Below are 14,569 nucleotides of genomic sequence, written 5' to 3' on the forward strand. Positions count from 1 at the left end.
CTCTAACTCCCAGAAAGTCCAGAGTCATTAGCTACATCATAGAAAAGAAGCACAGTCAGAAACACTTCACCGTAATTTTAATCAGATCAAGTATTTTATTCAAATAGGGCTTGTCTTAAGAACCTTAAGGGGCTGTAAAGACCCACCATAATCTGTCAGTGAAACCCTGAAATGCCCACTCACAGCCTCCTTCATCGAGAACAAATACTGTGCCAATTAATGCTGATATCTTAGGAATGTGGCTATTAGGCAGAAAAAGTCATGGTGAAACAAGGACTGTAGAGCAATCCAATGTTACTTCAAAACAGTCAAAAGGATGTGGGTGACCAATCATATTAATTTTTGGGAATAAAAAGATTAGACCACATGAACTTCTGAGCTTCCAAGGACTATGTAAAGCAGTGATGAAATTGACTTCAGTTTTGTATAGGGTTAACACTCCAGGGGGAGTAACCCTGAACCTGACCCTAGGGGTCTTGACCCTTCCCCAGGGGTGGGTCACACCACCAGGTGATGGTTAGCCCACTCCCCCCTCCCCCCACTTCCTGTCCTATAAAGGAGGGGGGGCTTCCTGTTCATCTCTCTCTCTCTCCACACACCTCACCCTACACAACTCTGCTTGCATACCAGCATACCACGTGGCAGGCATGAGGCAGACAAAGCCACCATCACACAACTCGGGTTGTATTTATACATTTTGTATTTTGCTATTTTCCCTTCCCTATCCTTTGTAAACTTCCCTACCTCCAATACCTTTCTAAGTTATTGTTAAACTTTTCCTTTTAACTTCCAAATTGAGTGAGATTGATTTATTTGGGTGTGTTTACCTCTATCTCTCCCTATATCTAATCCCCTTCCTTTGGGAAAGAAGGGGAAGAGGGGAGGACACTCTACAAATTGTTATTGGGTCTATCAAACTTATTAGAATCTCTGGGAATTTGAATTGGAACCCATGACAAGTTTTCAATACATGCCTATCCCCAGGACATTCTATTTGCTTTTCTTTGGATCAAAACCACCTTGTGACAGTGTTGAGACTCTATCCTCAACTAATTTTTAACTTAATTTTGACAGGGTTTAGAAACAACACTGCTACCTGCACACAGGAGCATTTCAGATCACAAAGAACAACAGTGAAATCATCAAGCTCCACTTAATATGAGGCACAACAGCCATCCATACATATTTCATTAAATAACATTACATTCTCCACTCTTAAATTGAACTGGAAATGTAAGAACATCCTAAATGAAAAGACGCAATTGACAATGGTCACTCATTAATGTCAAAATCAAGTTAGTATCTCTGCTTTATAAAAGCAAAGCATTATGTTGTTACAGAACATAACAATATTTCCATCAAAAGCACTGAATCCTTGAATAAATGTTAACTAGGGAAGTGTTTTAATTGCAGCCAGTGTTATAAAAGGCTCTAACTCTGCTGTGCTAAGCACTCTACCATTCACACATAAGCTGATAATCAAGAAGAGGAGGAGTTACTTTCTTTTTTGATAGCATCATGAATGCAAAATGCAAGCAGAATAAATGCTAACACTAGAAATGTCTACTAACAAAATTACTTTTTGGCATTTGTTATCTATAGATGGAAAAAATACCTACCTGTGTGGCTGATTCTCCAGTGAGCAGATTAATCTCCTCGGGTTTAGGGACCATGTATGTGGTTAGTGGGCTTATTATGTGCACCTGCTTACTGTCATGCCAAGGCAAAATGCCAGCGTGATGAAGAAATATATATGCATATAATGTGCCATTATTTCGAGTTTTCTTTGGTACAGTGACATTCACTGTCCTAAAATACAAAATAAATAGATTATGAGACAGTGCAGCGTATGTTGAAATATTTAGCCATTACATTATAAGCATCATTAAAGATGTTCTGGAAGAAAGGAAGAAAAGGTTTAAAGGTTTAAAAAGACATTTGGGTGGCCTGCCACGCAGCAATTAGTTCTGGCTAATACATCCCAATGAGCCGTGACTGGATGGGATCAATTTTTATACTCAGGATGAATCATAACATTTGCATTTCCAAAGTTTTATTATTATCTTAAGATACTTCAATCTTTGTCCAATTCATCCTTTCTTGCCTTAGATAACACAGGGCTGCTTCATCATATCTTTTGTTGTTTCCCCCACCAATAGGTTATAGGCCTAAGATTATCACAGCACTTGCAGAAAATAGCTTTCTCAGTGCTGAACGTGTATCACAGATTGCATACGTGATAAAACATTTAAAAAGAATACCAAGTACTTTGCATCAATAAAACATCTTCTCAGATATGGCATGCCAAGCACAGAACTCTAGACCGGAGCCTCAAACTAGGAAATTACTTGCCCTGTTTTAGCCAAGAGATCATTCTACTTGCAACCTTGCATAAAGTCTCCTCTACTCCTGCAAATTTGCTCAGATTCTTTTTCTCTGAATATTTTCAGTGGCTTTGCAGGACTACAGCAGTAAAACAATTCCTGTATTTTCAAGTCTGATAGAGATGACATTTAAAAAGACCTGAACTGCAGAGCAATGTGTTCTTTAATTACAGAGAATATGGAATGTGAAAGAATCTGGGAGACTCTGACAAGAGAATCAAGAATAAAGTGACTACTATAAACAAAAGTAAGGCAGCAAATATGAAGCACAAAACAAGTAGTTCTAGTAATCTGAATTGTAGAGAGGCATACTGTACAGTGCTATGCTCAGAAATTTAATGACACTGTCTCATTTCATTTTAGCACTGACATCCCTTTAGAAGACTCTGGAGCCCCAAACTGCTAGAGATTTTACTTCTACAATCATTAGCACTGAAACGGTTATAGAAAAGCATGTTGCTAAAATGCAAGAAAAGAGAATCTAGCTTGAATTCCAAGTTCTCTCCTAGATCTGAAGCCGTGACTATTAAGAACATGATGTAGGTAGACAGTAGGACTGACACGTTATTAGAAGAAGGTCTCAAGTATTTACAGGCACTTTGACTTAAATTTTCATAATGAAAAGTAATTTTTGTTATTACAAGTAATGCAAACTTTTGTACACCATTTGCCTGTGTAGCTGAAAACAGTTCACTGATCCAGACTAACCAACATGTAAGTTCAGCACATCATACATACGTTACATCACACATAGCTAGTGAGAAGACTGTATACAGCGGAATCTGAAATATATGATAGTGATAGGGAACAAAGGACAGCATTCCTACAGAAGGCAGAATCTATATGACAGAAACAAGCATTCTGTATTTACTAGTATAGCCTTGTTGTCCAAACCTTGTTTCTTTCAACTATGAGATCGTTTTTGATGCATGAAAAGTTTATCTAAGAACCTATTCCTCAGCTCCAAATTAACTTAGCAGGCAATTTCAATGAATGCTTAATTCATTAAATATTTTAGGAACTTTTAATTAAAGAAAAAATACTAGTTTTATTAATGGCAACATTTTGTCCTCAACTCCAAGGTTGAAATTTGACTAATATCCTCCCTGCCTTAATATGGCAAACATAGTTATTACTTTGTGAAAGTAAGTGTGAAGAAACAGATTGTTTAGCATACAAAACCAACGTTACAAAGATTGTAAGAATAACAACTCTCCTTTGTCCACACGACCATCGGGAACAGTCTGTTTCAATTCATGCTTACTTCCATACATGTAACTATTAGTCAGAATACATGTTCCAAAAGAACTCATAGTTTGTATACCTACCTTTCAAATTTTGACTCAATATCAAAATCCTCCACATTCAAAACCAGATCTATATTACTCTCAGCACCAATGTTCGATCGTGTGGTAGTATACACGCTCAACTGAAATCAAAGCACAGCACTGAGAAATTAGAGCACAGAAATACTAAGGTCATATGTCAGTATGCTTAAAGAGCCGTTCCTCATCTCCACTCATTTTTCTAGTCACACATTAACAGACATTCGAAAATAAAACCAAGCACTAAAAAAAAATGACGAAAAAGAAATGTAATAGTTTTCAGCTACCTCTTCTCTTACATAGTAACAATCAATAAGCATGGAATGAGATACGATTTTTATAGGATGATAAGTTGAACCACGTCTCCAGCAGGTCTGCTCTCTGTATTCAGTGTCTGTGCCAACTAATCAATGGAATCTCAAAATAAAGTACACTTTCATTCCACACGTGCTTCGTTCTCGTACGCTGCACAGGGCAATGGGGCAGCCTGCACACAGCACCAGCAGCGCTCCCCTTTTCTGCTCTCCCCACTTCGATATACTCAACTATACCGGTAGAACAAGGGAATGGCGGCTAGGTCGACGGGCAGGCCAAGTGGGACCGGAGCTGTCAGCCGAGTCGGCGCGGCACTTCCACGACTGCAGGGCCGGTGATGGAGAAGACAGCCCCGGGCAGGCACCACCACTCCATGCCTAAACTAAAACCCGTGCAGAAACGACAAGCCCACTGTGGGGACGGTCAACTGAGGGGTCAGAGGGCGAAAAGGGGTATGGCCACCAATGTGGGCAGCAGGGACAGCTCTCAGCGCCGGCGCCTCGGCACACCGCGCACTCGCAGCCACACACCCGTTGCCACCGCTCACCTGCAGTTTCGGCCTCCGCGCCAGGTAAGGCCAGACACACCCCGCCGTGCCACTCTCGGCTGCTCCTACTGTCGGACAGGGCCGCGTGTAGACGATACCGTACATCACCCAGCAAGTGTGCGCCACGTACACGGCAAACACCCCCACCACCAGGCTGGTGAATGAGCTGCGGCTCAGCATGGCGCCGGCCGCCCCCCACAGCCCCGCTCGGGATCAACCGAGCCACACCACCGCCACCACTCGCGCATCCCCCACACCGACAGCGGCTCCGCCCCGCCCGTCACTTCCGGCGCGTGGAGGAAGCGCCGCCTCGCAACAGGCTCGGGGAGGTTCCGGCTCTCGGCGCAGCCTCGGCCCGGGGCGGCTGCGGGTCGGAGGCCAGGCGGGGCAGGGCAGGGCAGAGCAGGGCAGTGCAATGCAGGGCAGTGCAGGGCAGGGCAGAGCAGGGCAGGGCAGGGCAGAGCAAGGCAGTGCAGGGCTCGGGCCGGGCGCGCGGCGGCTCAGGGGTGGAGCTGGCGCCGGTGTGCTGAGGAGCTTCCGGCGGGCTCGCGCAGCTGGGCCCGCGGCCGTCGGGGGTCAGCGCCCCGCGTTTGCGGTGCTTGCGGTGTGCTGATCGACGGGAAAACTGCCCAGCGAACAAGGACCCGGGGTTGCGCCTTGACAGCCTGCTGAACCTGAGCCTGCAGCGTGCTGACCTCTGTGGGGAATAGTGGGGCAGTGCTCGGCATTAGTGAGGCCGCACCTCGATTGCTGCTTTCAGTTTTGGGTCCCTCACTACAACAGCGCCATAGAGACGCTACACTGTGTCCAGAGAAGCGTAATGAAGCTGGGGAAGAGTCTAGAGAACAAGTCTTTGGAAGAGCAGCAGGGGGAACTGAGGGTGTCTAGTCTGGAGAAAAGGAGGCTGAGAGACCTTGCTCTCTCTAACTACCAGAAAGGAGGCTGTAGTGAAGTGGATGTTGGTTTCTACTAAGTTAACAATACGAGGAAATGGCCTTAAATTGCACAAGGGGAAGTTTAGATTGGGTATTAGGAAAAATTTCTTTACAGAAAGAGTAGTCAGGCATTGGAATAGACTGCCCACGGAGTTAAGTCACCATCCTTGGAGGTGTTAACACATAGACATGGCATTTCAGGACATGGTTTAATGGCCATGGGCATGTCAGACTGAGAGTTGGACTCGATGTTGTGGAAGATACATGTCCTGTCTTGCCCGGGCATGATCCTGTGGTCCCCTTCCTTCTGCTGAGGTGGAAGGAAGCAGAAAGCAGGGAGAAGACAAAAGGCTTGGAGACACCCACTTTGAGGGTCTGAGACTTGCCCGGACTTGTTCCTCCCAAATAAGGGAAAGCAAGCTCCTGACTGTCTAAGGTTGTCAGGTTTGGCAAGGTGCCATTCTGATTGGTGAACCTCTGTGGGCAAAGGGGCCATTACTTTCAGGCAAATAATAAATAGGTTCTTGCCACATGGCTTTTTACTTTTGCTTTGCCTGCTCTGCTTTGCCTGCAGTGACTTTCAAGACACAGACAGAACTCCCTCTGTTTGGGTACTGCCCGATACTATTTCGTGAGTAAATATTCAAAGCCTCTCTAAGAAATTCTGTAACTAGATTCTATTGTGCCTCTGCCTTAAGTAGCACAAAGGACCCTCCCAAGTCAGCTGGTGGGCAAGCAGTATAATTGAAACTAAGAACTTCTTTCAGGTTCTATGTTTGTATTTGCTAGTTATTTCTTAGTGTTCTAGGTTGTCTGTTCCCTATGTGTGTATCCAATTATCCAAAGTGTGCATTTCAAACATTGTAAATAAGTTTTCTGGCGAGATTTAATGTAATAAACTTTTAACAGTTATTAATAATCGTCACCTGGATATAAAAATTAATATCCATTATTAATTTTGCAGAACTTGTAACAAATGATCACAGAGGTCTCCAACCAAAACGATTCTATGGTTCTGTGAAAACCTCTCTCACCCCTCTGATTTATACTCCTCGTTGTCCAATAAACAAATACTCTTCTACACACACTGCCAGGGAGAACATACATCAACACACACATAAACATACATCTTAGTCACAGTTACAATTTATATCCCTTCCCTTAATGTAAGCCTTCTTTTATAAAAAAACCCAAACTTTATTAAAATGCAGAGAAAACAAAACTACTTTTTTGTTGTTGTTTCATTTTTAATTTGGCTTCACACTGAAAATTCAAATTTACAAGCCATTCATAAGGAAAACATCCAGCTGGGCAGAATGAGCCGTATCTGTATACTGCACATCAACACATGAAGTGTATCATTTAGTTCCCTTTTAGTAAATCATCATATGACTTACACAGCACAGTTTGTCTACATCATTTGGCTCAGTTCATCACATGCTTTAGTCCATTTCAACCTATCGGGCAACTAACAAGAAAAGAATGTTCAAATTGAGGTATTTCCTGTAAAAACTGATCACTTGTATTCAGAGGTAATGTTAAATGTACAAAACCAAGTTAACTTTTAAAAAATATCATCCTTAGTCTCCGTGCATGTTAATAAAAAATAGAAAAATCAGATTTGTAGCACTGAGGCTATACTTCTCATTCTGCCAAAGTATTTCCACAATTGCCACCACAAACTATGGTCATTTTGTGTGCACTGCTTGTTTTTGTGTTCCAGTTAGGAAGTATAGCCAGTCCAGTGCAAAGGTAGTAAGTCTATGTACACATGCCATTGGAGGGAATTTTACATCAGAAAACATGCATTCAGACTATTATTATCCACTAGCACTATACAGTAGTACACTATACAGTAGTACACTATACAGTAGTACATACTCACACTGCATATCCAAGGGCTACTTTAATTAAAAGCTTGCAGCCAATATGCATCTATTTAAACACACGAGGTCTGCCTGAGCAGCCTTCCAAGTCAACAGAAGTTGTACCACCGATGGAACAAATGTGTAACACCTTGCCAGTGAGCTCCTGTAAAACAGCTTCCTGCTCTGTCAGCGCAGGTTTTCAGCTAGGAGCATCCTCTTCATGGCATCCTCTCTCTTTTTACTTTCTTTTCTTTTACCCCCTCCCATTAAAATTCTTCAGTGTGTTCAAAACCAGCCATATTTGAAAAAAAGAAAATCTGATTGCAAGTTAAACAGTTATTCGAAATATCAACCCCTCTTTGAAAAAAAAACTGTTTGTTGATAATTTTATTCTTCCAAAAAGATGAAATAGTACCTGAAATCAAATTAGAAATGTCTTGTATACCTGGAGAGACTCTGGGAGCCACAAAAAGGTTTAGGAAGTGGTCCCATTGAGCAGATGCCAAATACTTTCAGTACAATACCTCAACATTGAAGTTGTATAGCATGTAGCAAAAAGTCAGCAGGTACTTAGTCCAGGTCTTCCTCCAGGAAATAAAAATCTATTGTTTCTAAGGGAATTTCTCATGTTACTGATCTACATGGAGCCTTATTACCTTTAGAGCAATTCAAGAAAGCATTATGAACAAATCACCAAACACAAACAGCTATACAGACAAGCAGCTGCAACTGTTTTGCTTTTTGTCTAAGCATATACAATTGCTAAGGAGAGATGTTTAACTTAAGGAATTCTGATCCACATATTTTAAAATACATTTTTACTTTTAGATTTTACTTAAAAACTGCTTTTGTAGTCTGGAAAGTGCAGAACTGGCTAACCTAAACCTCCTTTCTGAAATGTAAGAAATATTTTGCCTGAACTCCATTATAAAAGAAAACAAAATATATACTTGGGGCATACAAGATCTTTACAAGTTTATTTCTGCAGCATTTAAAATACAAAATTGTCTTCATGCTGGATAGTGAATAAAAGACACATATTTGGGGTTTCCCCATACACATTCCTAGACTTAGAAATAACTTGTCATCACATTAATTTAATTTCCAGTACCATGGTAGGATGAAAAGTGAGCTTCAGCTTTCTTCAGTATCCTTGAGATTTTGCAATCACATTTATAGATGTTGCATTTGCAGCTTGGAGGTAAACAGGCACACACTGAAAGTGACACAGTGAGTCAGAAGTCAATCCAATTTAAGGTTGCATTGTATTAGATTTCTAGTTTCTTACTGTTCACAGGAACATAGAGAATCTCAAAGCTCGCTCAGACCTGCTGTCACCTAGACACACCTGCAATGGTTCAAGTTTGTGAAGAGAAAAAGCAACCCTTTACCTAATGGCACCTAATGGCAGGGACAAGCTAAAGCAGGACACAGGCCCCTAGTTTTGGGTGGCATTACCAAAATGGGACTTTCATAGTCGCTGCTTACAGCTCAGGGAGAAAAGTCCATGCCACTTAAGCCTAAGAGGCAGGGAGTTCACTCCCAAGCTGCAAGACACCTACAAAGAAGAGACAGCACAGGCAACAAAAATTGAATTCACTACCCCAAGAGGCAGAAAGATCCTTCTTTACTGTGGGAAAAGGCCAGCTGCACAGTCAAAATTTGCTGCCATGCTAGCCTTGATGGGCTTTTCTATTTGCTTGTTGAGGATCAGAAGCTCAGCTTGATTTTTCTCCAGGTGACTGTTTGGCCCAGAACTGGGTCTCAGAAATTCATAGTATCAAAATATTGAAAAAGTCATTCTAATTTTTCTCTTGCTTTTGACATGTTTTATCAAAGTGAAAAAAAGGAAGCAACATTATGTTGACAGAGTATCTACAGCATCTTTTTTGAGTTCTCCAAGCTAACTTCAAATAAGCTCTGATGCTCATATGGCCCTGTGCAATTTAGCTCAGAATAAAGCAGCTTGACAATTGTGTTGTTCAAAAAAAAAAAAAAAGGCCACCCAACAAATACGGTAATTCATGGGAATAACTTACACAGGTGTAATCTGTGCTAAGGTCAGTCTACTGCTTCCATTCCCAGAGACTGATCATTTGAAAACTGCAAGTATGTCTTTACCTGTTGCAGATGGTCTCCTGAAGGTGGCCTACACAGGAGTACTCTCTTCTGCTACTTTGCTGAAGAAAACAGATATGCTGCTGCTGTTATCACACAACCAGAAAAATTATTGTGCTTGACGAACTTGAGAGAATCTGCAGACTGTCTGCTGCTGCAAAAACATCTCAGCATATTTCACAGAAACATAAATCCTCTGTCCTCTTGGTATCACCCACTTCAATTTAATCCCATTACACATGATAAAGCACATCAGATAGTAATCTGAGGAGAAGCAGCTGTTTTCCACAAAACAAACCACTCCTGGTGACTAACTTGTATACCCTTTATTAGCTATAGCACAGAATGATTCTGTTTGGTCCTCTGAAGTTGAGAATTCTACCTTCAAGAAGGTCTTACAAGGTTCCAGTCATGGTCTTAATACTTTTTTTTTTTTGCAGTCTTCAAAGGAAAAAGTCCAGGAGAGTACATGAAACCTCACTGGCTGCACTGTGCCAGTGATGACCTGGGCAGTACTTGGATACACAGTGCTGCAGTACCTCAAAAAGTCCTTTGACTGAAGAACAGCTGATTTATTTCTACCTACTCAGGACTGCAAAAATACTTGAATGATAATCTCAGTCTTCCTGCTCAACTGTGGAACAGATTTTGGAGTTTTGCTGGACTGATTAACTAATAATTTAAATAAAAATTAATTATTGATGACATTGATGACAAATTCTTACTTTCCACTTCAAACTTGTTAGACCTACTCTTCCTTTCTGTGAAGGTTCTAGCCATATTAATTAGGTAGTTTAAGTTTTTCACATTAGCTAAAGTTCATATACCTAAAAGGTAACAAACCACCTGAAGTGGCAATTTCTGTGCTTCAAAATGAATTAAGGAGCCAAACTTAAGTTTTGCTGAAGTAAAACTCTTGACCAACATATTTGTCATTTCTTAAATCTTTAACTCATGAAAATGCTACTAAAAAAAAACCAAACCAACCAACAAACCCCAAAACCCAAATGACCAAAATAAACTCAAAACACCCAAAGAACCACCTCAAGCATTCACATTAAACAGAATGCAACCTCTTAGAGGATCTTATGACCTGCTCTCTGACATAAAAGAAAATTCATCTAACTAGGTCAGTTTTTAAAAATCAGAATATTTTCCTTTCCATTCCAGTCCAGTCCTGTAATATAGATAAAGCTGTGCCTACACTGGTACAGCATATGTACCTGTTCAACATCTTTACTGATTATCTGGACGAGGGGATTGAGTCCAGCATCAGTAAGTTTGCAGATGAAACCAAGCTAGGAGCAGGTGTTGATCTGTTGGAAAGTAGGAGAGCCCTGCAGAGGGACCTGGACAGGCTGGATGGGTAGGCAGAGGCCAATGGGATGAGATTTAACAAAGCCAAGTGCAGGATTCTGTGCTTTGGCCAAAACAACCCCAAGCAGCGCTACAGGCTGGGGACAGAGTGGCTGGAGAGCAGCCAGGAAGAAAGGGACCTGGGGGTACTGGTAGACAGTAGGCTGAAGATGAGCCAGCAGTGTGCCCAGGTGGCCAAGAGAGCTAATTGCATCCTGGCCTGTATCAGGAATAGTGTGGCCAGCAAGATGAGGGAGGTTATTCTTACCCTATACTCAACACTGGTCAGGCCACACTTTGAGTACTGTGTCCAGTTCTGGGCCCCTCAATTCAAGAGAGATGTTGAGGTGATGGAATGTGTCCAGAGAAGGGCAATGAAGCTGGTGAAGGGCCTGGAACACAAGCCCTACGAGGAGAGGCTGAGGGAGCTGGGGTTGTTTAGCCTGGAGAAGAGGAGGCTCAGGGGTGACCTTATTGCTGTCTACAACTACCTGAGGAGTGGTTGTGGCCAGGAGGAGGTTGGTCTCTTCTCCCAGGCAACCAGCAATAAAACAAGGGGACACAGTTTCAAGTTGTGCTGGGGGAAGTATAGGCTGGATGTTAGGATGAAGTTCTTGACAGAGAGAGTGATTGGCATTGGAATGGGCTGCCCAGGGAGGTGGCGGAGTCACTGTCCCTAGAGGTGTTCAAGAAAAGACTGGATGAGGCACTTGGTGTCATGGTCTAGTTGACTGGCTAGGGCTGGGGGATAGGTTGGACTGGATGATCTTTAAGGTCTCTTCCAACCTGGTTGATTCTATGATTCTATTCTATGACCCTATGCTGCTCAAGTTCTGTAGCCTTCTTCCATAAAAGTGCCTCATTTTCATAAAAAAAACCCCAACAATTCCAACTAGCCCAATGCTTACATTAGCTCACAGTTTGCATGAAAATATTAATGGATACGGACAAAACTATTTACTGCCAGTGGCTTTGCCACTGAAGAGTTGCATCACTCCATACTGCACACATCTCCTTTTCAACTTTTGCAAAGGATGGATTTCTACATTCCAAGGGGGAATAGCAAACACAAGCCTGGTTTCTTGAATCGTAGTAAGACTATTCTAGCTATGACAAATGCACTGACACATTCTCCCCTCTACTGTGCTCTCATGAGACCCCACATAGAGTACTGCATCCAGTTCTGGTGCCCCCAGCATACTGCTGGGGACATCAAACTGCTGGAGTAGGCCCAGAGGAGGGCCACAAAGATGATCAGAGGGCTGGAGCACCTCACCTATAGGGACAGGTTAAAAGTGTTAGGGCTGTTCAGCCTGGAGAAAAGAAGGCTCCAGAAATCCTTATAGCAGCTTTCCAGTACCTGAAAGGGGGACTACAAGAAGGATGGGAAGGGAGTTTTATACAAGGGCTTGTTCAAGTTTGAGGAGGATAGATGAGGGTGGTGAGACACTGGAACAGGTTGCCCCAGGAGGCTGTGGATACCCCCTCCCTAGTGGTGTTCACAGCCAAGTTGAATGAGGCCTCAAGCAACCTGGCCAAGTGGGAGGTGTCCCTGCCCAAAACATTCTGTGAACCTGTGAATAAAACTCAGTGTTCTCCACAAGGGTTACAAATTGCCTACCATGCCTTTTAAGTGTATCTGCTCACAGCAGCAGACTCCTGAGAAATCTGCAATAGCACTTGCTTTACTGTGCTAGACAATGGTTAGTACCTCCTAAGGGTTTGGTTTTAGTGGAATGTTCTTGTTTGAATAAATGAAGAAAACAACCACCCCAGCAAAAACTCCAACAAAACTCAAGACACTTTTAAGATTAAGTAACATGGAAAGCCACAAAATGTAAATATATTTGAAATATGGAGTTCACTCATTCAACCATATCAGAATCACAAAGCTTTGGCTGGGTCTCTCATGTAGTATGTAAAAGCTGAGTCTGATGCAACAGCTCTACTGGCAAGAGATGGCAGTATTACATAAAAGCAGTAAAGTGCTCATGGTCAATGTCAAATGCCTTCACACCTCTGATTTTTTTTTAACCTAAGGATATTTAATTGTTGCAAAGAACTGAAGTAATTTCTTTGTCTGTCTTCTTGTAAATGTAGGGGATGTTGATACCACCAGTTAAAATAAAAGTGTTTGTAAAATATGTAACATTTTAATTGAAAGTATTTACATTTTAATGTTTGGTGAAGGAAGCTTTCATTTATACCATGACACTGCAGCAAGCCACTGACACTTGAGTGCCTGTCACAGCCAAGCTGTTCCACAGTTTGGTGCCTTTTCAAAAGGGTACTTATGTGGAACTACTGAATCTTCAAGAGTTAGAGGTCAGCAGAGGATTTGTAATGAATACTACTGCAGTAATGCAATGTGGCACAGGTCTCATCCCTCTGTAAAGTCTGAGTTTGCCACTCCCCCAGGAATGTTGCTTTTCTGTCACTCTAAGGTAGTCTAACATTAGTCTTATCTTCTACTGATGCTAAAACAAAAACACCAATCACCTGATTCTACTAATCTCAGCCTTTGTGACATTAGGTGTGATGTAACAGTGTTTCTATGCAGGCTGATCACAATTTCAACCTATCATTCATCCAATTATGTCTCTACTTTGTTCAATAGCCCGACAATAAAAAGCACTGCAAGTAATTTAAAAAACACCTGCCTTTTTTGTAATTTGTTGGTTTTGCTGTTTGTTTGTAATGATTGCTTCCACCAAGAGTACATGCTCACCAAGCAAACAACGTGCTAGTCACTGGTCTTCGGCAGTAGCTCTGAAGCAAACTCACTGATGCACTTGATTTTCACCACCACCTCATCATGCACTGTGTCACCTATTTAAAGGCCTGTCTACTACAGGCTGCAGTTTAACCCAAACACTACACAAGGCTTAGCTGCACACAAGTACAGCTCTTGCACTCATCACAATTAGAAAACCTCTCCCTCACCACAACAAATATGAAACTAGACGTGCCCTTTGGTTTTCAAAACACAGTGGTTACACAAACCACTCAAGCTAATTAGGCACGTTCACATTTCAACAGCCTCAGCTTTCTTTGCACTTTCACCTATGTGGATAGACTATTTCTTCCCGTGGAGCTTCCCACCTCAAGTTGTCCATGGGATACTAAACTTACTTATTAATCTTTTCAGACATATTACTCTGGGAACTCTGTCTTGCCCCCTGCACTCTGAAAAATTCCAAAGCTCATACACAAAGCAAATGAAAACTACCTTACACAACTAGTTTGAGTCATATGCCACAAGAAAAGCTTGTTGAGAGGATGCAATGCACCCAGACTACAAATCATGTACCTTCCCTTACTTACCAACTAAAATACATACTGTATAATCATAGAAAGCAGGCCTTAGGATTTATCCCTATGACCATGGGGCACGATCCACAAAATCAAGTGTCTCCATCTTAGCTGCCCTATTTTTAAAATCTCCAGTGAAGTGAGGTTCTTTCAATCAACCCGGAGTAGCCCATTTTCCTTAGCTTAACTAAGTGTGTTTTAAGGAAATTTTCCTAGTGCTGAACTTGCCAATAAAATGACCAGTCTATATCTGCCATCAACATGGAGAAAAGGCTGTTTCTACCATCTCTATAGCTACTTTTTCACAGAATCATAGAATCAACAAGGTTGAAAGAGACCTCCAAGATCATCCAGTCCAACCTAGCACCCAGCTCTATCCAGTCAACTAGACCATGGCATTAGCTAAGTG

General features: G+C 42.0%; 1 protein-coding gene across 1 annotated transcript in view; it reads right to left on the bottom strand.

Moving 5' to 3' along the window:
- The window catches only part of CLPTM1L (CLPTM1 like), a 30,249-nt gene extending 25,431 nt beyond the window's left edge, over nucleotides 1-4,818 (bottom strand). Inside the window, exons 1-3 of the mRNA XM_064150050.1 lie at nucleotides 4,572-4,818; nucleotides 3,713-3,813; nucleotides 1,620-1,809 (exon numbers count right to left, since the gene is read on the bottom strand). Coding sequence (XP_064006120.1) covers nucleotides 1,620-1,809; nucleotides 3,713-3,813; nucleotides 4,572-4,751 — 471 coding nt within the window. The 5' untranslated portion in view covers nucleotides 4,752-4,818. The remainder of the gene's footprint in view (nucleotides 1-1,619; nucleotides 1,810-3,712; nucleotides 3,814-4,571) is intronic.
- Nucleotides 4,819-14,569: the final 9,751 nt, after the last annotated feature.

This window comes from Pogoniulus pusillus, chromosome 10, assembly GCF_015220805.1.
Source record: "Pogoniulus pusillus isolate bPogPus1 chromosome 10, bPogPus1.pri, whole genome shotgun sequence".
NCBI lineage: Eukaryota > Metazoa > Chordata > Aves > Piciformes > Lybiidae > Pogoniulus > Pogoniulus pusillus.